General features: G+C 41.6%; 1 protein-coding gene across 1 annotated transcript in view; it reads right to left on the bottom strand.

The window, feature by feature from the left end:
• Nucleotides 1–24269, bottom strand: part of Nox3 (NADPH oxidase 3) — a 61208-nt gene that overhangs the window by 3896 nt on the left and 33043 nt on the right. Inside the window, exons 11-12 of the mRNA XM_021221497.1 lie at nt 10625–10771; nt 7177–7301 (exon numbers count right to left, since the gene is read on the bottom strand). Coding sequence (XP_021077156.1) covers nt 7177–7301; nt 10625–10771 — 272 coding nt within the window. The remainder of the gene's footprint in view (nt 1–7176; nt 7302–10624; nt 10772–24269) is intronic.

A 24269-nucleotide genomic window follows, 5' to 3' on the forward strand; every position in this document is an offset into this window, starting at 1 on the left:
TCTGACTGCTTCTTGTCAGATATTTGGTCATGACAACAAGACAAGTAACTAATGCAGTGTTCTCCTTACTGAGTTGTTTATCTGGGGCTGCAGATCTCACTAACAAAACTTGCATGTGCCTCTTCTTTTCCCGCTTTCCAACAAACTGTCCCTTTTGACTGCACACTTAGGATTCTCATCCCCTCTTCCTCTACATCATCATCCTTTCACTTGTTTATGCTGAGCAGTAGATATGAGTGAATAAAGAAGTTATGGGATGCCCTTATGGGATGGGGGTGGGGAAGAGCTTGAGGAGGAAGTGGAGGAAGAAGAGGAGAAGGAAGAAGAGGAGGAAGAAGAGGAGGAAGAAGAGGATGAGGATGAGTAGAAGGAAAAAGAAGAGGAAAAAGTAGGGAAAAAAGAGTAGGAGGAGAAGAAAGGAGGAGAAAAGAGAAGAAAGAACAGGAGGAGGAGGAAAAGGAGGAAGAAGAAGACAGGGAGGAGGAAAGGAGAATGAAGAGGAGGAAGAGGAGGAGGAGGAAGAGGAGGAAACTAGTTGATTCATAGTATTGGGACCCAGAAAATGGTGGAACAACTTTTCTCCATCCTATCTTTTCCCTTATTCTTTTCCTACTAAGACATGTAAACCTACAAACTATCAAAAGATTTTCTACAATTCTTAATTTGCTGGAATAATGCCATCAAAGTAAGTTAACAGAGTAATAACTCCACTTGCTATTTACTTATGTTCTTAGTCCCCCGACGACAAACGAGGCTAGTAATTTTCATGGAGTTTTTACTCGGCTATAACCAGTGAGCTGGATGCTTTCTGGTGGAAAGTGTAGCATTTAGCTGTGGGCACAGTATTTCCAACATGCATTTTGGGGCTTTACTTTTCTTATAAAGCTATAATTTATCATGTGCAGAATTTGCATTTAAATCTATTTCTTTGAGTATTCTGCACATTTTATTCATATAATGAATGTTTAGGATACCCTGTTAGATAAAGGACCTGGTATGCTATAATCAGAATGCTAATTTCCTAAAAATATCACTTAAAACATTTTTGCACATATGCATGTACAAATGAGAACTGAAGGGTATGCACACAAGCAAATGTAACTCCAGATGGACACATTTACTCAATTTAGTAAAAAGGTATTTTTTTGTTTTACATTTTTGAAAACAACGGGGGTCTAAAATACATTCATGTCCTATGGATTAGAAGCGCCCTTACTTGTACAGTAAGCTGACACCTTCTTCATGTCTGGGTCGGACGGCTGTGCCCTGACAATTGCTGACGTCCCTCTTTCTCTGTTCCTCTTCATTATTAAAGAAAAGCTCTTATTAAAGTTATGAAAACTGGGAAAATCTCAAAAGTTTTTATTCTAATTAATTACATAAAGTTCACACCTATAAGGCATGGTGAAGATATCAGCAGATAAGTCAAAAGTAGAAAACTATAAATATTTTCCAAAGTGTAAGATCAAAGACTGAAACCCCACAGAAAAACTTCTTAGTCAATTAACTAACAATAGCTGAGGCACAGGTCACATGGGTGAGTGGATGTACAATGTGTGTTTGTCAAAAAAAAAATAGCTAGATATGACAAAACTATGTTTATTTTCACTCTGCCTGTCTTCTTGAAAATGATTTTTCTGATTCTGAACACTTGTCTAAAGGCTGGCAGCATATCGAGAATGCTTACGGAAAATGAAAGAGCTATGAAACTGAGCTTCCATTTTTGTATAAGACACATTTCTATAGATTCAGAAGTCCTAGGTGTCAACGCCTGCACTAATTAGCCTATTGTACTTTAATGGGAGGGTGACTTGCACTGTTTGCTGGGAATACTTTTCTGCTCTTGTTTAATTGATGTAATTGACAATTGTCACATGCATGAGAGTTTGGGCAGAGCAAGAAATGACCTCTTTAAATGTACACTCATTTGCTATTTGTTGACTGTCTTTTAGCACTATCCTCATGTTTCTGTAAATCAACTGGTATAATTACCAAAATTAATTACCGAAGAAAACAGCAGATCATGCTTCCCTGTTTTCTGCTTCCAGCCTTTGATCTATTTTAAAATCGCCTCTCCTGTTCCTCATTTGTATTCGTTCTAATGCCATCAATTTGTTTCTCTATTACTGTTATTTTTGCAATTTTCTGGTTCCTTCAGAACTTGCTCAATCCGCTTTGATCTGCTTCCCTTCGAGCTTTATTTTTGGTGGTGTTTTTTCATGTCCTATAAAATTTTTTTTTGCACTCCTTTCCCCTCCATTCTTTTGATTCAACTCTTTCTTAGGACAGGAGCAAACTCCAGCTTTGAGTGAACAGGTAAATGCGATTACAGGAGTTAGTGCTAAGAGGGCCGAGCTTTATGCCATCCAGCTTTGTGCTCTGAGCCTACTTCAAAGGCCCTGGGGAACAAAGGATCTTTTCTGAGGCTACTAACAAATCCAGCAATTCTTCCTGACCTATCTTTGCCAAAAGATACCAGCTAATGGCAGGACAAGTCGGCCTTGTGAGAGTAGCCAAGTGGGCTTGGGAACAAACATCTCTGTGACACGATAAGGGGAGAACATACTGTTTATCTCTCTAATAACCATGTTGAAGAAAATTAATGTTACTTTGTCCTTTGTGCGGAACAGTGATTGGATTGTGTTTCATTTCTATCTGGACAAAGGCCAGCATATTGCAATACTTCTCAATATTAGATTTTCTTGTTTAAGAATTAGGTTTTATTGGCATCCTCCTTCTGTAATTTCTTCATTAAAAGCTTCATTAAACATAAATCTCCTTTTACGCAGAAGAAAAACAAAAAAATTACTTTATGGGAGGTCATTTTAAAAGTCTTCTAGACGGGCGGTGCTGAACTTGATGCTGGAGATTTGCAGGGTTCCAGGGACCTGGCATTCCAGAGATGAAACAATGATTGATTTTGCATGGATTTATCTAATATTAATTATATTGATGCTTGAAGCAATTTAATAAGCCATCGTGTTCCGGAGTCTCAAGCTTTTACAAATCTGATATTAAAATTTTTTTCAGGTAGGAAGTAGTCTTGGTTCTGAAATGACTTAACCCCAGGAGTCTCTTCTCTCCTGGACGACATGGATCATGCACCAGAAAAAGAGGGTTTGCACAGCTACCATGATGAGAAACATATCCATTCCATGCAATTGTGTGCTTTGATGGGAGGGGTTCTGGTATGGGGTGAACATGTTTCCCAACTTAGATAAAACTGTCCTGCACTCCTCAGTCACTATGCACATGGGACAGGCTCACCTGAAATAGCATTTTTCTGAACAGGGATTGCACAAGGCTTGTTTTGCCTTTGATTTCTTGTACTTCTGGCTCACACTCTCCACGTGAAGAAAGATGATTAAGTGAACTGATTTGAAAGGCCTTCTGCATTGGGCCATCAACTTTATATTACGATAAAGACAAACACAATGCGATATCAGTGCAGGGAAATCACTGTGAAGACTGTTAACATGAATTTGAAGACCTATGTTTCAGATGCCTGCAGTCTGAAGTTGGGGTTGGGTGGTATCTCATAGAGAAAATGCTTGCCTTGAAGTGATGGAGACCTGAGCTTGCTCCTCAGAACCTATATAATAAAAATCAGGTTTGTTTTTATAAAAAAAAAATGATGACTGTTTGTTATCCTAGCTGCTAGGGAAGTAAAGACAGATGAATTTTTGAGGCCCATTAGCCAGCCATCCCAACCCACTTGGAAACCAGGGCTCTGGGCTAGTAAGGAGAAACCCTGTCCAAAAAACTAGGTGTAGGCAGTGCCTAAGGAATGACACACATTGTTATCTTCCAGCCTCCACATATATGTGTACATGCCACCCCCCCCAGGGAGCCAAGAAGTGGGAAATCCATTTTGTCATCAGTGAAAACAAGAGGCATAAATTTGTTCAAAACTATATTTTTCTCCCAAAGGAGAAAATAGGAGCAAACCCACTTAGGTCTTACATATAAGCACATACATGCAATTACTCTATTCGCTCTGGTCAAGAACGAGGTAGGTACAAGTGAGGGGACACTTCTCCCAGGGCTTAGAGGGGCTTAAGAGGTTGAGATCCAACATCCATTGTTGAGTGGATGCTTAGAGGACTCTTGTGGGGTTGGGGGTGGTGTTTGGAATGGAGTCTCATGTTTGGAGACAATGTGGTGCTCCAGAACTGGATCCAAGGCTGGACATCCACAAGAGCCAAGGCAAGAAGCAAAGTAAACAAGAGGGCACCAGAATTCAATGACAAAAAAGAGCTGCCAAGGCCACTTGCCATGGGGTCAGAAGTTCTGTGAGGGCACCTAAAGCTGAGTTGGTGGAGAAAAAGCTAGATTGCCACATTGTGTGATGGATCTACCTCCTCTTGACGTTTCAGCTAGAAGGTAAGCTGTTTCCTGTCTTTTTCCTTAGAATTCTGCCCCTCTTAGGCTGATGGAAGTCACTACTCATTTCTCCCCTCTGCTGTATGATCAGGAGGCCTGAGACTCACTCACAGAACATTCTCAGAATGCAGGGTTTCCCACAGAAGGCTGTCATAGCACAAGCTGTACTCCCAGTTTGCAGGGTGTCTGTCTCTCAGCACTAGGGGCAGTAGAAGCCGAGTGACTTCACCTGGACCAAGGATACTGCAATTGGATGCTTATGAACTGTGAATGCTACTGACACTTCCTTCTTCCCTTGCTCATCCAAAGGCTGTCAAAAGAGCCAGTTCAGTGAACTCAGACACACAGGCAGCTAATAAAGATAGAAAGGCATAGTTCTAGCACAAAGAAAATATAAGGAAAAATATGGAAAGGAGCTGAATTGACCAAAAGATGAATTATACTCACCATAAAAGAATTCCACAGAGTAGAAAAAAGGTACCAGGGAACTACAGAGAGATTAATGAAGCATGAGTCCTCGGAAGGAAAACCAATGAGAAAATACACAGGCAATCAGGGAGAATGGAGAGAAATCAGAGACACAGGAGTAGATTTTAATTTATCGATAAAGGGAACAGATAAAAAGTCACAAAGCCCCAGATGGCTTGATTGCTAAGGCAGATATGAATAATGTCTATTAAAGTTTGTAACATACACATAGACATTATGGTTCTTGCTTCCTGAATATAATGTATCTTGAAACACTTGATCATTTATCCTGGTGTTGTGACTCCACGCACAGTTTACATGCAGATTCCCTTCAGCTGACATTCTCACCCCAAATCTTGCTGAAGACATCATTTGCTGGACATGTGAATGTTTAAGACATATCTTAAAGATCAAAATGAAGCTTCCCATATCCCGTGTCTTCTACATAGCTATTCTCACGGTCATGTCCACACTAATGAGTGAGTTCATTCCAGCTTGGCTCCGTGCCCCAGTCCGTCTATAACTCATGCCTGTTCAGCCTCCATAAAATGTCCAGAATCAAACTGCTCTTCACAACTTCCTCCAGTGCTCCACACCTACCAAACTACTACCCCTGCCTGTTCCCCACTGGCCTCCCCACCTCTCTCCTAGGCCCACTGCAGTCTGTTTTCTTACAGTAACAATGGGTGACTTTCATGCCAGTCTTAGGCGTGTACCTCTAAGTAACTATTCCTCTGAGAATCATATCCAAAGTCTTACGATGACTTGCAGGTATCCCCTGTCACCCCATTTAAATGATATCTCTGGGGATACTTCCTCTTATGGCCTCGGTTCCACCCACTGGCCTCCCAAATCGAATCACAACAGGAACAATGTCCCTTGCCTCAGGGCCTTCGCTCTTGCTCCTTTTGAGTTGCTCCCTTTTCTCCCTTTCACTCTTTCCTTACATTTGAAGACAGTGAATGCTATAGATGATGAAGCTTCCAAACAAAGACTGACCTAGGAGCAAGAATAGCTTTGTCGTAGTGACTTATACTTTACCCAGCTCTTCAGCACTGTGTGTGCTAACTTAAGAAAACAACACTGAGTATGAATTTATCACTTGTGCTTTGCATTTACACCAAAATTAAGTTAAATACACTTAGTTGAAATAAGCTACCTTGTCCAACCCAGGTGATGTAGATGGAAAACTCTAGAGCCAGGAGTCAGAGGTTGTACCCTAGTCTTGTGGCCCCATGGCAAGGCTCTCCATGCATTAAAGTACATTGTATGGTTAGGATGATAGTAGTGATAATTGAATTGATGGAAGCGACGGCAGTGGCAGCTGAGAAAGATTGCTGTATATGTGGTTTGTAAATGCTTGACCCAAGAAGTGGCACTATTAGGACGTATGGCCTTGGAATGCATGTGGTCTTGTTGGAGTAGGTGTTTCACTGTGGATGTGGGCGTTAAGACCTTCACTCTAGCTGCCTGGAAGTCAGTCTTCCACTAGCAGCCTTCAGATGAAGATGTAGAACTCTCAGCTCCTCTAGCCCCATGCCTGCCTGGATGCTGCCATGCTCCAGATTTGATGATAATGGACTAAGCCTCTGGACCTGTAAGCCAGCCCCAATTAAATATTGTCCTTCTAAGAGTTGCCTTGGTCATGGTGCCTGTTCACAGCAGTAAAACCCTAACCGAGATGTTGTATCAGGCTCTTTATATGCTTCATTCATTTTTTTTCTTACAGAATCCTGGGAGGCTAGCATTATTATTTACAGTTTTTTAGAGGAGGAGGAGACTGGGTCATCACAGGGTTATTAGATGACCAAGATATACCCATCGGAATGGCAGAGCCAGTGTAGACACTTAAATACCCCAGCTCCAGATCTGGGTTCTTTAGCACCATGTCCAATCTCCGCTTTGTCTGAGAACACTTTTTCTCTTTGCTTTTTTGCTAGATGTGCTAGACATACTGCAGAGCTGGGGAGAAATGAATTCTCTAGTTGGGTAATTAGAGACTAACTCTGCTGAAAAGATTTTTTTTGAAGGCATATGCTGTTTAAGAAATACCAACTTTAAATTGAGGTTAAGTGTGAAGATTTTCAACATAATCGATAATTGTCTGAATCTGTCAGCGAGTTAAACAGAGGTTTGTGGTTTCTGAAATGTAAGAGAGTCATGGACATATTTTCTAAGGTAGATTTTTTTTAAAAATATCTTGGATCAAAATTCTCAGTTCTGACTTTAGATTAACTCCCCCCCCCCCCCCCCAGTGACAGCTTGTCTGGACTCCAGGGAGGATCCTGACAGGCAGAGGAAAGAGAGAGAGCTTGCTTTGCTCACCTGGGGTGATTGTAGGCAATCTGCTTGAATTCATCATTCCAGTTGGGTCGCCCATAGAACGTCTTCTGCTTTAAACCTGTTATCACATCCAGACTTTCATCCCAGTGTAAAGCTATGTGAATTGCCTAAATTAAAAATTGTAGTATTAGATGACATTATAAAACGTATGAGAACCATCTATAAATAAAAGATGAACTCACTATCATCACTTGTGTGTTTAAAATGTTTTAAACACAGCTTGAAATGCGTTATTAACAGCTGCCTCCAATGTTGTGCTTTAGGACAACAGGTATCATCTGTCTTTGTATTTATTCTTGTTGGGACAAAACACTTTTGTGTACATAGTAGATAAGCAAAGGTATAGCTTGAAAAGATTTTTTTTTCTTAAAGGATGAGGGTAATACAGTAAATGTGGTTACCCAAGTTAGTTTTCTTCCTGTACAATGTCTCAAAAATCAATCTTCTCCTCCTGGTCCCATTCATTTAATTCAGGGGACTTGCGAAGGGCATTTCTAGACTAAAGTGCCATGAAGAACCCAGGAAGAAGCTGGGTCTTACAATCAGACCTGCCTATTGAGTTGACATGGTTTGATGGGTGGTCATCCCCAAATATTTGGACTGTCCTCTTCCCCAGAGGTTCAAAAGAATTTGTGTGTAAGCTACTCACATCCTCTCATACACTTAAAACCATCTAGATGGTCTATAAAACCTTACTTCCATACAACAACTAGGAAAGGAATTGTCCTGTACTGTTTAGGGAATAATGTAAAAAAATAAGATGGACGTAGGTTTTCAACACAGATATATTTTATCCCAACATTTTCAGTCTTCAGTTGGTTAAACACACAGATGTGAAACTCAACAATATAGATAGCCAACTGTATAGTATTAGGTTTCAAGTGCTGGGGGCTACACTTGAAGGTGGTAATGTGATGTAGGGGACAGGGAACATTGCAGGGTCTGCTTGGAGCTCTGCAAGTGGCTGCCTTCAAACCAGTGAATTCACCCAGTCACCATGTAATTAGAGGTTTGTATATGAGAGCCTTGGGCACAATATTCATTATAAACATCTACTCAAGCTCTACCATTGACTTTAGCTGCTGTGAATTCTAGAAGCTACCTTGTTCCCCCTGCCTCAGGTATGTGTGCTCTGAGCTGTTCCTGAGAACCACCAGCTCTGGAAACTCACGTGTCAGTTTTTCTATCACCCTCTAAATCTTGCTTAGTTTTGACAGTTTCAATAATAGCCTTGCTACGCCCAACTCAAGCTGCGTCTACCTGCTTTGAATATGACTAGCCTGAATGGTTTTGTTCCTCGTCCAAGAAGGCAGATAGTGCTGGAGGTTCATATACAAGTTATGGTGGCTACCCTAACAGACCAGTGGACAAGGGCAGACTGGCCTTCAGAATGTCAGGCTGCAGATACTGCTGCCAAGCAAGCCTGAGCTTAGGTAACAGTGTTTGTATTGCAGAAGAGTTTGGGAACAATAGTCCATGCTGTGTGAGGGTGGGGAAATGGAGGAGGGTCTGGATTGACATGTTGGAGAGTGGACCCACCAGGAGCAAAAGACTTGAAAGCCTGAATGCACACTGCAGGATGCATAAGCATTCATTAGTCGACAGTTCTGGAACCATAGAAAAACAGTGAGGCTTGCCTTGAAACAGGTTAGTTAAGATGTTCCTTAAAGTGCTTCTTAAGACATTCTGGTATTATCTCATAGTGGGGAGGCCTTCCCTACTTAAGACAGTGGGAATGCCCAGTCTCTGGTGTTCAAACATTTGGAATTATATCTGTTCCATATTTCTCAGCCCAATGTTCAATTAATCTCCAACTCTTTTGAGTTGCCCTTCATAGTACCTCTCCCATCTGTCCCTTCTGTTCTTGTCAATTTGCCATTCTGAGGTTGCTGGATTCAGTTTAAGAATGGGCTATTTCTAAAACAGCCCCTCAGTGCTTGAGTTAACTGACAGAAACACACCAACTTTCTTCTCCTTCAATGCTGAGATTAGTGATTTCCTGCTTGAAATTTGGAAGTGTGAAGAATTTCTGACATTCCATGGGAAAACTTAAGAAGCTACCAACTTTAATTTACGTCCATTTAGGGAAAACAGAGAACATTTTATATCTCAGTCTTGAAAGGGGCAAAGATAGGGCAGGGCAGGGCAGAGTTGTGCTGTCACGAAATCCACTTCAGAGTTCCAAGTCTCATAAATCCCAAGCGACAGGGATTGGCTAAGTGAACACTTGGGACCAATTTACTTCAGCAGTGGAAGAACAGGCAGGGAGGGGGCTCAGAAGCAAAAGACAAAAGCCATGTCTGTGCTTCACCAAATGGGCCATCAGTCAAAAATCCTGCTTGGACAGGGAAAACGTTTCTTTGGAAAACCTAATTAACACCATGTAACTCATTGAGATCTATCAAGCCCAGTTCCCAAGAAACCTGCAATTTCAAATTATCCCAGAGGGTTAAATATTTAAGAAGGACTGGAATTAAGACCATAAAAGTCCAAAACATATTTTGAACCTCTTACTCATTTACAGAAGAGAAAGACAAGTTATAACAATGGTTGGAGGGAGGGAGGGAGAGAGAGAGAGAGAGAGAGAGAGAGAGAGAGAGAGAGAGAGAGAGAGAGAGAATATTTGCAGAACCCATAGAGTAAATTTGGTCAAAGCTCCTTGGCTTAAATCTATTTTCCCTAAAAGTGCATATCAACAGTACCATGTAATATCATCTTCAGATGCACAGTTTAAAACATGCCTTTCATAAACTAGTGTCATAGCTATATTGACTCCAATGTTTGGAGATGCCAACTGCACTCTGATTCCCTAGTCATCATTTATATTCCAATCATGGTAGCTTTTATCAGGATTAAACAGTACTGTCAATGCATTGACACACATCATTTTTGTCAAACTCAGTTTTTATACTTCATTACTACAATGGCTTGTAGAACACCTACCCAAGCAGAAGTCACCTTACTATTGGCAAGATTCAGGGTGCACGTTTTAAGAGAAAGAACTCTCTATGTAAATCATGTACCCAGAGTCATTTTCTAACTCAAACGCTTTTCAATGTGAAAGGCTGTAGAGGAACCACATGGAATCTTTTCTGTTTTCCTTTGGGCAGCATAGAATCAGAAGCAATTAGGAATTCCGCAGATGACCCAGGCAATTAATGATAAGACACTGATCCTGCTATTTAAATGACAAATTGGAACTTTAAGATTCCTAATATCTGGGTTGCAGTTTTATTACCCAACAGCTAGAGGTCTTTTTATTGCTACATCTTAAGTGGTTGCTTTCAGTCTGGCTTGATTCCGTTCCTCTCTCCCTTTAAGAACTTTAGGATAATTCTTTGCTGCTGCCTGATAAGCTCCCAGCTCATTATGGAAATGGGTTTCTTTTAAGAATGGAAGCAGTAATGGAGATCCTAGGTTTTTCTGATACCTGGTTCTCATCCCAGCCAGTGAGATATATATGGTAGCTCAGCAAATGAGCCTTCCCTTGCTCACTCATCCGTGTTTCCAGTGAAAGCAACAGATCAGCAAACCACTCAAATGCTCCGGCATCCCGGCAGATCCAGTAGAAGTACACCTGTCAGAAGAGAAGACAGGAGGGCATATCTGTTCCCCTTTCCATAATGTGCTGATAATCACAGGCTACTTTACATCCATTATTTTATTTGAGCCCAAATTGGCACTTCTGCAAAACCGTATGTTTTTCTCTATCAGAGAACAAACCATCTCACCGAGATTTCTTTTGGGAGAGAAAAAAAAATCCCATTGTATTTGTAAAGGCCTAGAGTGAATTCAAGGAGTCAGGGTTTCTGTGGACGTTGCCAACCTCTTTGGATGAGAATCAACTTTCTGTGCTTCTGGACAAGCGTCTTCTGAACTAGATTAATAATCATAACTCTCCGTGCCTTTCATTGCTTCCCAAAGGGGATAAGCCAGTAGGCCATCCCTCTTCATCTTTGCTTATGACCCAAGCTTGAGATTTCAACTCTCTTCTCCAGAGACCCCCAAAGGCTCGGGCACTAATCCACTTCCACAGCTACACACTCTGGAGAATGGAGACTATGGTAATTACAGAATGCAGTCTCACAAGACTGAAATTCCCCTTCAGTGAGACATATCAGTGTCCTCCAAGGCAGGTGGGTGGAGGTTGTGCCTATGTATCAGCAGATGCAGTGAAATTGTTTCTGGGGTTTTGTTTTCATTTTTATTTATTTATTTATTTATTTATTTATTTATTTATTTATTTTTAAAACACTCTCTCTGTGTTGAGCAAATGGCAGGTGACAAGCAACTTGGGGTTGCTAAAAGAAAGGCTTAGCTTTGTGCTTTGAGTTTCAGATAATTGTATCTAGCTAGAAGAACCCATGGGAGACAAATCTGTCCACACTTTTATTCTCTGCTGTCCACTCAAAGGGACATCTGAGGGGTGCAACAGTGTCTATGGGGCCTGGCCTGCACTCCAGGTGCTGTCTGGTGTGTTACCACCTGAAACATGCCCTCTGAGAGCCAGTATTTGCCCCCCTCTCTTGCAGCTTGCAAGCTCACCATCATATAATCAGATTTATAAATGAGATTTAATTACTATCACAAGGAAAAGAAAATCAAGGAATGTATTTCAAGGTTGAGTATCTTGCCGGATCTCTTTGGATTTATGCAGTGATTTGTAGTGTTAGCAGTTAGGAAGCACAGGAGGTGAGAATCTCCTTTCATCTCAGAATCAAAGGTTGCCTATTGGCTGGACAGCTCCTGCTCAGATGAAAACTCAAAATATTAATCCAAGGAGAGATCCCTTAAACAGTGGTTCTCAACCTGTAGGTCTGGATCCCTTTTTTTTGGGGGGGGGGTCACATATCAGATATCTTGCATATCAGATGTTTACATTATGATTCACAATTAGCAACATTACAGCTAAAAAGAAGCAATGAAAATAATGTTATCATTGGGGTCACTACAACATGAGGAACTATATTAAAGGGTCGCAGCGTTAGGAAGGTTGAGAAGCCGTGTCGTAGACCTTAAGCACAATTATTATCACGGAAAGACATCTCCCACCTTCCATACATGCTCCTTGGAGTGTACAGTCCATAGTCCTTCCAGATAGCTTCAAAGCAGAACTGAGCCTAAAGTGCCTAATGTTGAATATCCCAAGAGTCCTCACTAACAGAAGGCAGCACTGATGCTTACTATGGGCAGATACCAAATTGCACTCTGGAACAATCGTAATGTCTAAGACAAACAGGCAGACAAATGAATGGAGAGGCAAACAGATGGATGGATAGACAAAAGACACACAAGACACACAAACATATATATATATATATACACACACACACACACACAGACAGACGCACACAGAGAGACATACAGACACATACACATGTACACAGAAAGAGACACACACACGCACACAGAGAGACATACACACACATACACATGTACACAGAAAGACACACACACATATACACACACACACACACACACACACACACACACACACACATATATATATATATATATATATATATATATATATATATATACAGAGAGAGAGAGAGACAGATGCACACAGATAGACATACAGACACATAAACATGTACACAGAAAGACACACACACACACACACACACACACACACACTGTCCATCCTCATGGAGTTTGTGTCTTGGAAAAGGAGGGTGATGTATAAATACATAAAGTATACACTATGTTAGATGGTAATCAGTGCAGTGTAGAAACAAGGCAATCTGAGAAAGGTCACAGTGGCAAAGGGACCTCACTGAGATGGAGACACTTGAGCACAACCCTGCTGGGGAGGTGTCAGATGGTGTTCTAGTTTTATGCCATTGCTGTGACAAAACACTCAAATCAAAAGAAGCATGGTGAAGGGATGGTTGATCTGGCTTTTCAGGTCACTGCCCATCACCGAGGGGCATCAAAGCAAGGACCCAAGCAGGATCTTGAATCATGAACCATGGAGGAGCACTGCTGGCTGGCTGGCTCTCTGGCTAACTCACTAGCTCTTGCTTGAAAATTAAGGGCCATTTGATATAATACAGTAGAAACTAAATAAAATATATACATGTATGAGTGCTATCTAAGTGAAATCACCAAATTTTGGGGGAAACAGAGTCCCAACTTTTGTCTTCAAATGAAGCTTCCAGTTCCAGGATTGGGTAACAGGTAATTGAGTTGTTGACCAAAGGGGTCTCATGGGAATTTCCAACAACTGAAGCTATATAACTCTTGGGCATGTACCCAAAGGATGCTTCATTATCACAGGACACTTGATCAACCACGTTCGTTACCGCTCTAATTATAATATAATTAGAAACTGAAAACAACCTAGATGCCCATCGACAGAAGAATGGATAAAGAAAATGTGGTACATTTACACAATGGAGCATAGTCCACAATAGACTAGGCCACTGTGTATCAATTAATAATCAAGACAATTCCTCACAGATGTCACAGACCAACCTGATCCAGGCAATTTTTTGATTGAGATTTTTTTCCTTTCAGATGACTTTCGGCTGTGTCAAGTTGAAAATTAATCCCAACCAAGACACTTCATCCCTTGTCAACACAAACATATTGCTGTTAAATCACAACGGTCCTTTCCTGCTTCTAAGATCTCATATTAATATTAAATTATACATCACAGTCTTCATTGAAAAGCTCCACAGTCTTTAAAACTTCCAATGCTTTAAAATTGTAACTTCTCTTTACAAGTCTACAATCTCTTAATGTGGGCTTTTATAAAATATAAATAAGTTACATGTGCTGTTATTGCAAAAGGGAAGAACTGGGTCTAAAAAACAGACTGGGATATGGTGTAAGTGGGACACTCATCCATTGGTGGTGGGAGTGCAAACTTGTACAGCTCCTATGGAAATCAGTGTGGAGGTTCTCTAGGAAGACAGGAATTGATCTACCTTAAGATCCTCCTATATAAGTCTTGGGCATGTACCCAAAGGATGCTTCATTATCACAGGACACTTGATCAACCACGTTCGTTACCACTCTAATTATAATATAATTAGAAACTGAAAACAACCTAGATGCCCATGGACAGAAGAATGGATAAAGAAAATGTGGTACATTTACACAATGGAGTATTACTCAGCCATTAAAAAATGACGTCATGAAATTTGCAGGCAAATTGATGAATCTAGAAAAAACAATTCTGGAGTGAGGCATTCCAGATCAGAAAGGTAAATATGGCATGTATTTGCTTATATGTGCACATTAACTGTTAAGTCAATTATAACCAAGCTAAACTCCATAGAACTAAAAAAGATCAGCACAGAGTAATAGACCAGAGAGTAAAGACAGATCTCATTAGGAAAAGGAGATAGAATCAATAATTATGGATGGATGAGTAGGCTGGAATTGGAGGATCAAATGGGGAAGGGGATGGAGGAGGAGGTTGAGGGAGAAAATACAGGAAGACAGCTAAAATTAAGGGCCATTTGGTATAATACAGTAGAAACTTCATAAGATATATACATGTATGAGTGCTATCTAAGTGAAATCACCAAATTTTGGGGGAAACAGAGTCCCAACTTTTGTCTTCAAATGAAGCTTCCAGTACCAGGATTGGGTAACAAGTAATTGAGTTGTTGGCCAAAGTGGTCTCATGGAAATCTCCAACAACTGAAGCTGTTTCCAAGACAACAGGCTGCTCTCTACTATCTGACCATGAGGTCTGATTGCTGAAGAAAACACCTACACATTGCATTGGACATGAAAAAGTCAAACTAGTGCCAAATAGAACTGTTTCAGCATCTTTGATACAGAAATGTACCCAGCAAACAACTAAAACAGAGAAATATACACACCAAGCTAGCCATAAATTCTTTGACCTGCAAGATATTCTAGGGCAATGGTGGCACAAAGCTTATGATAGTAACCAGCCAATAACTGATTTGACTGAAGTTCCACTCTACAAGATGGAACATATATCCAACATTGCTTGGGTGACCAAGAATCAGAGACTAGATCTCCCTGGGACCAAACAAAACTAAAGCTGGGCGTGGTGGCACACGCCTTTTATCCTAGCACTTGGGAGGCAGAGGCAGGTGAATTTCTGAGTTCGAGGTCAGCCTGATCTACAGAGTGAGTTCCAGGACAGCCAGGGCTACACAGAAAAACCCCGTCTCGAAAAACCAAAACCAAACAAAAACAAAAACAAACAAACAAACAAAAAACCCAACCAACCAACCAAACAAGCAAAAACTAAAATTAGAAAAACCTAGTGATAAAGGGACTTCTAATGACATCCTACTATGCTCATAGATCAGTGCCTTGCTCAGCCATCATCAGAGAAACTTCCTCCTGTAGCAGATGAGAACAAATACAAAGAATCACACCCCCCCCACACACATACAGAGAGGAAGAGAGAAAAACACATAGAGAGACAGAGAGAGAGAGAGAGAGAGAGAGAGAGAGAGAGAGAGAGAGAGAATCAACTAGATAAAAGAATAACTCAAATTCAGTAGCATAAATTTAAGGTCTGTAGCTCTGTGTCCAAAATCTTGGACTCACTCATGAGCTTACAGATTCTAGAGAGTTTGGGCAAGCTCCATTTTTCCATTTCTCTGTTCTCAGCACAAAGAGCTTGGCTCAGTCTCAGCCTCAGGGTCTACTATACCCACTCTGTCTTACAGTCTTGGCATCTCTGATATCCTGGGGTCTCCACTCCACGACAACTAAGGCTATAACTTTCCTAATGACTTCTCCGTGTGACCCTGGCACAAACTGCAGGCCTTAGCCCATTTTCATGGCTCCCTAGTCTTGCATTTCTTATGACTTCAAAATGGCTACTAGGTGGGTGACTCTCACCCAGTGTTAGGTTCAGTTACCGGCTTGAGATACAGCTGTGATCCACAGCATCTGTGGGCTGACCCCGAGGAAACACTTCCAAGATATCACCAGAATGGTGCCCACAGCTGACTCTGTAGCCCCAGATGGCCAGCGTCCACTGTCCTAGAGAACTGTGTTTGGTTTTTACCTCAATGGAATTACACCTTTTTGACAATCATGGTTGTTTCTTCACCTCCAACATGACAACGGTTACAATTTTTAGCCAAAATATCACACCAAAGACCCACCATTAGTTATTAATTACACTCTTGCCATCTTCTAAAACCTTATGAGCAATGAGTCCACAATTCACATTTCTCTCAGCATCTTCTTCTAAGCTTAGATTCATTAAGCTTGGAGCTCTCAATGACTTTGTTAGCCTGGCATTCCAAAAATAATAAATAATTGAAACAACAACAACAACAACAACAACAAAAACTCATATCAGAGCCTGTTTTGACCTTTCTCACTTCAAAAGATGCCTGCATCTTAACTTTCTTCACATTCTAATCTTTTTTTTTTCCAGATAGAAATATTCCTGTCCTTGCTTTCACAGGGCATAGCAGTGTGCCACTATCCTTCGAGTTTGTGAGGCCTTTCATGCCTTATGCCTTTGTTTCCTTGTTGTTGCCTTGTGAGCTGCCCCTCACGCCCCATAATTGACTTGTAGGGACACTGGGCTCTTTGGTGCAAGAGGCAATGAGGAGAAAATGCATTGGCCCTGTAGAAGTGCTTCAGGCAGACAAAAGAAAGAGGAGACTTTGAACAGAAGAAAGGACTATTTACTTCAACTCTCTTTCATGTTTCTGATGGTGGGGACACTTACTGTGAAGAGACATCAGAATTCCACCCCTGTATTTGGCCCAGGAGAAAGGACACAGACACTGGAAGAACAAATGTCCCAAACAATGGGCTGCGAAGCTGTGATCTGTGCCTTCTCCAACCTTAGTCTCCAAAAATAAAACAAACCTAAAATCAGCTCCCTGCACAAAGCTTGGCTTTGAGAACTCGAGGTGGATATTAGAGGTCTAAAATACACAAGGTTAAAAGATTTTAGTAAGCAGAAAGTCGGTAAAATAAAGTTTTGAACTTCCGTGGCAACAAGAGCTACCCTACATTTTTGGAGAGACAGTGTAGGCTCAGGTGTTGGAGGAATTCATTCTGAGATCACACAGTTCTCTGTGCACACGGCCTGGAACAGGTTTTCACAGTTCTATCTTTTGTTGGCACTTATGATCTGACCCAACTCCTATGTCTGCCATGGGAGCCTGGGTCTGGGCTACATACATAATGATATAGTCTGTCCTGTCTCAACTCCTTTCCATGTTTCAAAGCCCAGGTTCCTCTGTAAAGGTTCCCGAGTAACACTTGTGTGATGGTCAGAATGATCCAGAGTCAGTAGGAGAGAGATCTTTGCAAAAGAAAAATTATTTATAAACAAAAATAAAATAAAAAAGGAAAAACTGCTAATTTATCTTTCCAGGACATACCATCTCAGAAGTCCACACAACAGCCCAGTTACATATATAACATGTGATTCTTTAGGCCCCCAAGTTGGTTAACCATGAATGAGTGGGAGAAGTATTTATTTATAACCTGCTACAAAGAAGGGGAGTGTCCAGGAAGACACAGAAGCACAACACTGCCACTAAACACAATGGGAACTCAGGTTTTGTGTCCTGGCTTAGGATTCTGGCTTCACCATGTAGGCGCTGTGGAACTGGGGCAAGCTGTTTAGCTGAAGCCTCTCTTTCTCTGTAAGTGTACTGGCTAGTTTTGTGTCAACTTGACACAGCTGGAGTTATCACAGAGAAAGGAGCTTCAGTTGGGGAAATGCCCCCATGAGATCCAGCTGTAAGGCATTTTCTCAGTTAGTGATCAAGGGGGAGAGGCCCCTTGTGGGTGGGACCATCTCTGGGCTGGTAGTCTTGGATTCTATAAGAAAGCAGGCTGAGCAAGCCAGGGGAGGCAAGCCAGTAAAGAACATCCCTCCATGGCCTCTGCATCAGCTGCTGCTCCCTGACCTGCATGAGTTCCAGTCCTGACTTCCTTGGTGATGAACAGCAGTATGGAAGTGTAAGCCAAATAAACCCATTCCTCCCCAACTTGCTTCTTGGTCATGATGTTTGTGCAGGAATAGAAGACCTGACTAAGACAGTAAGTAAAATGTCCATAAACATACTATCACTGATGATGTTTCTGTGAAAATAGAGTATAAGCCTGTGAAGCTCCTGCTCAGCATCTGAGGGAAACTGTAGCTGCTAAGATGGTTGCCACTATTGGTAGTCTCTTCATGTCATTGGAAAAATGAGCAGAATAGGTATAAGGTATTTATATCTCAGAGCAGACAGGCACACTGGCCTTTCTTGGTCTTTTTCTCAATACCTAATAAATAATTTTAGAGATGGCCGTTTTTTGAGTCTAAGAATTGAAACTTTGGTATGAATCAAATGACTTAGTTTCTCAAGAGTATCCCTTCACTAGGGAAAGTGGACCCCAGGCTGCTTGTGTGCTAAATCTCTGTGGCAGCTTTCCACAGGGGGCCTTGATTGTGGTACTTTGGCCATGGCCTCTTCCCAAGGAGCAGAGCAGTGGCAGCAGTGTGACCTGCTTCCTTCTGACATTACACCTCTGTCTCTTCACTGGGCAGATGACATAGAACAAAGAGAAGCTCCATGCCAGTTCTAGGAAGGAGATTCTGCATAGTGACAACTGTGAGCAATAAGAACGTTTATCTCTGGAAAGATAGAGGCTGCAGTGCCATTTAGAAAATGTACCATCTCCCCAGTAAATAGCTGCTATTTTTTCCCCAGGTTCTATTCTGCTGTTGTTACTGTCAGAGCAATCCTAAATGAATATAACAGAGACAAAAAAATGTAAAAAAAAACCCAAATTTCTTATTTACAAGACTTTCTAACATGAAAAAGCACTGCTTTAAAGCAATAAAATTATAAAATTATTTTTATGGTATACTACTAATAAGACTGAGATCGGCTATTGTAAATCATTTTCACCCCAAGATTCTTTTTCTTAAAGCTGCTATTCTGCATGTTATCCATCTCAGAACTTTATTACCAGCTTGTCATCTGACCCGTGACTAGACATCTTTGTGACTACTGTAATTATAGTTATTAATCCTTACTGAAGCATTCACCAATGATTATCTTGATGGTAGACTAGTATTCTGTGGAATACTTAAATAAAATGAGATACAGCTGAGCGTGGTAGCACATACTTTTAATACAAACGGTACAATTGCCTCTCTCTCCTTGGTGTACACACACACACACACACACACACACACACACATACACACACGCACACACACACAGGCATTCAATTCATGTACAGTTCTGCCCTTGGCAATCAGAGACAGGTAGATCTTTGTGGGCTTGAGCCAGTCTGGTCTACATATTGAGGTCCTGTTTCAATGCAAAAATAAAAACAAAAAGTAAAATGAAAGAGATTGTTAGATAGCGATACTGCAGAGCTTCCAGCCACGGTATAACGGAGGCCCAAACCAAAGCAAACCTTACAGCTCCCTCTCTCTTCTTGGTATACCTACAAATGTATATGTTAAAAACAAACAAAAACAAACAAACAAACAAAAACCCAGCTACTCCATCTACTATGTGAAGGTAATGAAAAGCAAAGGATTTGAGACAAGTTTCAGGAAGACTCCTTGGGGACTTCCTGGGCTATGTTTAATTTGAGAACTGAGATCAATAAAAGGAGCTTTTAAAAGATATATTTCATTGAAATCTTTTCTTATACCAGGAGAACAATCACCAAAGCTTGCAAGTGTGATAAATCAAGGCACTGCAAGGGTTAGGGCTGCCACCTTCCCAGAGGACAAGAGTAAGGCCTAGTAGGGCACTGGAGTCTTCTGAGGTCACCTAATGAAAGAGGGGCTCCTATACAGGCTTATGACAAGCAAACATGGCTTCAGCCACCCTGCTCAACTGATTGTTGATTTCTGTGGCTGGGAGAGGTGATCAATTCCAGGGGTAGCCAGAGCTCCAGTGTGAGGGAGAGTGCAAGTAAATAATTTCTCAAAGTAAACGGATTAAATTAAATGCATTTTTCATTCATTAGGAAAGGGAGCAGGCCCCTCTTTGTTTTATTAATATCTTAAAGCAGAGTATGGATTTTTGTCTTTCTTGGCCTTCTTGCCTTGCTCCCACTGGCCCGTGCTGTCTTTTTATTTGAATTATCTGTTTATTATATTAGGTTAGGAACCCAAAGGCCATTTTGCACGGGACACACTATAAATACCCATTATCTCTGTTATCTATTATTGAGCTGATGAAGAGAGACAATTATGAAGGAATTAGATTATCTCAGCTTTTCTATAATCTATTTTATTGTATTCTGAAGATTACATATGCAGTTAAGAAAATGAACCGAATCTCCCAGTTGGCACTTCCCTCAGAGTCGTCTACACTGAGGTGATATTAAGAGAACTAAAATCTGTAAGCCGATCTATTTATGTCAGCAGCCTCCCCCTCCCCCCTCACACACACACACACCTATTTCATTTATCATCTTGACAGTTTGCACAAGCAAACTGTCCTAAGTTTTTTCAAGAGTTCTTCTCACAAATTGGGTGTGATGTAGAATTAATCACAGTCATTCCGTGAGTCGGAAGACTTTTACCATAACAGGGCCTTTACACTCTTAGCACACAGCTTACCCCACGTTGCACCAGAGCCTCTCTCCAACTCTTATCTCTTCTCTCACCTCACAGGGCCACTGCTCTTGTCTCCCTTCACCCTAGTGGTGGCTATGCTTCTGTGCTAAAAATAGCTCTTCAATGCAGAACAACTTTTATTTTCACTTCTTTCAAGCAATTCTCCATTATGCGTAAGGGTATTTTTCTTCCTTAGGTAATTTGTCCCTTCCTATTTCCTCTCTGCCTTTTTTAATTTAAATTATCACCACCATCATCATCATGTGTGTGCATGTGCTGGCTGTTTGTGTGTATGAGTGCAGATGCCTGGGTATATGTGGAGGTCAGAGAACAATTTTAGGTCAGGTTTTCACCTTCTAGTTTGTTTACTATCAGGGTCTCTTTTTGTTGGTCATGTTGTAGTACCATGGAAGGCAGCAGAGTTGAGCTAAGGCTAGAAACCCTGGTGATCCTGAAAGTGTTTCTTCTCCCAGCTCCTGGGTACCAGGCTCCTGGCATGAGGCCAAAGCCCTCATAGATTTGTGGTCATCAGTCATGTAAGGCCAATGCCCCAAGCCCCTCCACAAGTAGAAGACATGACCTGTGGTCACATAGGCTGAAGACAGATCTCCATTTTAATGAGGTACCTAAAAGCCTGGAGGCTTAGCCAATAAACTCTCCTGCCCAGACTCTCCTCCCTGCAAAAAGTATTTAACCTCAGGCCCACCCTGAAAAGTGGGGTATGGCTTTACTCATCTACTTTCCGCTATGACGATAGATGCCTTAAAACCATGGACTGCCTCGTTGCAATGGGATTCGTTGTGGGGAACAATGGAGAAGGCCTTTGCTTAAAGAGCCACTGTGTAACTTCCTGTACAATGTTTCTCTGTGTCCCCAGCCATGGCCACTAAGGCAAGCTCAAGCCAGCGGTCACCGACAAGCCAAAGACTCTCTCCCCAAGGGACCCAGCTGGAGCTCCCCTTTCCTCTTTGGCCCCCACTCTGTTCTCAGCTCTTCCACAGCATCTAGCCGTTCCTGAGTGTCAGAGAGCCTGAGAACCAGACAGCCCCGGCTTTGTCTTGTTGTCCCTCTCCTCAGACTGCTATCCCCAACCCCAAGAGCGGTTGATACCCGACCGGCAATAGTTTGGGGTGAGGGCAGTCAAAACCCCTGCATCCTGAATCCCCAAGTGGCAGAGTCCTGTGGCAGAATGGACATGGGACCCACTAACCCTACAACTACGTATGCCAGGCTAGCTTCCAAGGAATCTGTCATTTCTGCCTCCCATCTCACAGTAGGAACAATGGGATTACAGACACTTGTGACAAGGATTGGATTTCTGGGGCCCTGGGAGCTTAAACCCAAGTCCTCATACCCGTGTGGCAAACACTTTGTTCCCCACATCATCTTCCCAACCGACTTTATATCTTGAAATACCAAGACAGAATATTATTTTAAAATGTTTGCTTTAAATAGACAGCCCTTCTTTTTATCAGCCAAAGGAGCAACCTCCATCATTTTTGGTTAGGAGTCTCTCGTTCCCTAGAAGGACTTTAGAATTACACAGCAAGGGAGAAGAGTAAGGAAGCTACTGTGTAGCTGGATGTAGTGACTTATACCTGGAATCTTAGCACTTAAGAGGCCGAGGCAAAATGATTGCTGGATGCTTGGGGCCAGCCTGGGCCATATAGTGACTTCCAGACCAATCTGGACTACAGAGATAAGCCCTGTCTCAAAAAAAAAATTAATGGACTAAGGAAGAAGAGGAGGAAGAAGAGGAGGAAGAGGAGGAGGAGGAGGAGGGGGAGGAGGGGAGGGGAAGGAGAAGATATCGTGTACAGCAGTAACACTGGGGGAAAGCTGCAGCCAACCTCCCTCTGCTGTGCAGTTACAACTTGAGGCTTGAACATAGAAGTGTGTATGCCAGATTTTTTTTTTTTGTATCCATAGGAGAAAAATTCTGCTTAATCGCAGTTGACGATTTACACTGAAAATTTCATCTCTGAGTTTCTATGCTATGCTTCTCTCTTCCTGTAATGCATGATAACAATCTGGAAGCTGTGGCCTAGACCTAAAATTGTGAAGATGCTGTTAGATAAATACACACCACTTTGCTCTGCTGCACTTTCAAAATTATATAGATGCTGACAGTTTGGTGGAAGGAATAGTATTTATATCTCAAAAGCATGTAGGCAGCCCTGACAAATATTAGTTGCATAAGCCTGATGATAGCTGCACACACACACACACACACACACACACACACACACACACACACACACACACAAAGAGCAGAAACATCTTAACCCTGTGACCAGGCAGGCCAACCCTTAGGAGTTAGGTATTAAGTATAATTTTTCAGCCTAACCTTTGAATAGTATGAGAACGCCACTTCTTTTAACATAAACTATTGAAGTGGAAATAAGAATTGCACACTCTGGTGCTGACTCAGTGGCTCACCGGGGCAAATATGCACTACATATCGACTAATGAAGAGGATAGGATGGTTTTAAAGAGCTCACAGTGTGTTCAGAGCAATAAGATGCTTTATGAATGCTAATACAAGGAAGGGAGCTAGCTAATACAGTAGCACAGTGCAAAGGAAGGGAGGTGGAAAGTAGAGAAGTTATTTTTAACTCAGCTCTGGACTGGGTCCCTATAGCAGATGTGAGAGACCTGTTAGCCCAAGAGAATCTGGCTTATAGTAGGTGCTGAATATATGTTGCATGAATGGGCAAGTGAAAGTGAGGCTCACAGGCTATACCATCTCTGTGTGAAGCATGATGTGACTCAAGTGTCATGGAAACGGGGAGGCAGCAAGCCCCCTATACGGACAGGTGGGTTTTCCTTGGTAGACTGAAAGAGCAAGAAGAACAAGGCCTCACTCTGAGATTCGAACCTACAGTTTAGTAGCTATTCTGCTTGCTTTGCTAAACTGGCTGTGAAGGAAAGAAAGGCTTAGGGCCACTGGGGCGGTGATATGTGAAAGTGTTTGCGGTTTAGGTCTGATGGTCCAGGTTTGAGTCCTGGGACCCATGGTGTATACAGATAACCAACTCTCAACAGCTGTTCTCTGACTGCCACATGCATGCAATCATAGTACAACAATAATAAATAACAATTAAAAATGAGTGGCTTGGGTACCAAAAGGATCCAAATCCTAATTCTACTGTTCACCTGTCCTCTGTGTTTCATGTCCTCCATTGGTAAAGTGAGGGTATTAGTTATTTTAATCAAGACAACCTGATCTATTATTCATGTTAGCTTTGAGATTGGTGTTTATTTTGTCCTCTGTAAGATGGAAATAAAGTAAATAAAGATAAATTACTTTAAAAAATGTGTGATTATAAAATATGTACAATGTCCAGCTCTATACTGTCTGGGTAGAAAATCCACAGTAACTGTAGATTGGTTCTAGAAGTTACTAGCCCCATAGTAATTCTGCAGTTCACACTCTTTCTTCTTCTTCTTCTTCTTCTTCTTCTTCTTCTTCTTCTTCTTCTTCTTCTTCTTCTTCTTCTTCTTCTTCTTCTTCTTCTTCTTC

Source organism: Mus pahari, chromosome 21, assembly GCF_900095145.1.
Source record: "Mus pahari chromosome 21, PAHARI_EIJ_v1.1, whole genome shotgun sequence".
Classification (NCBI taxonomy): Eukaryota; Metazoa; Chordata; class Mammalia; order Rodentia; family Muridae; genus Mus; species Mus pahari.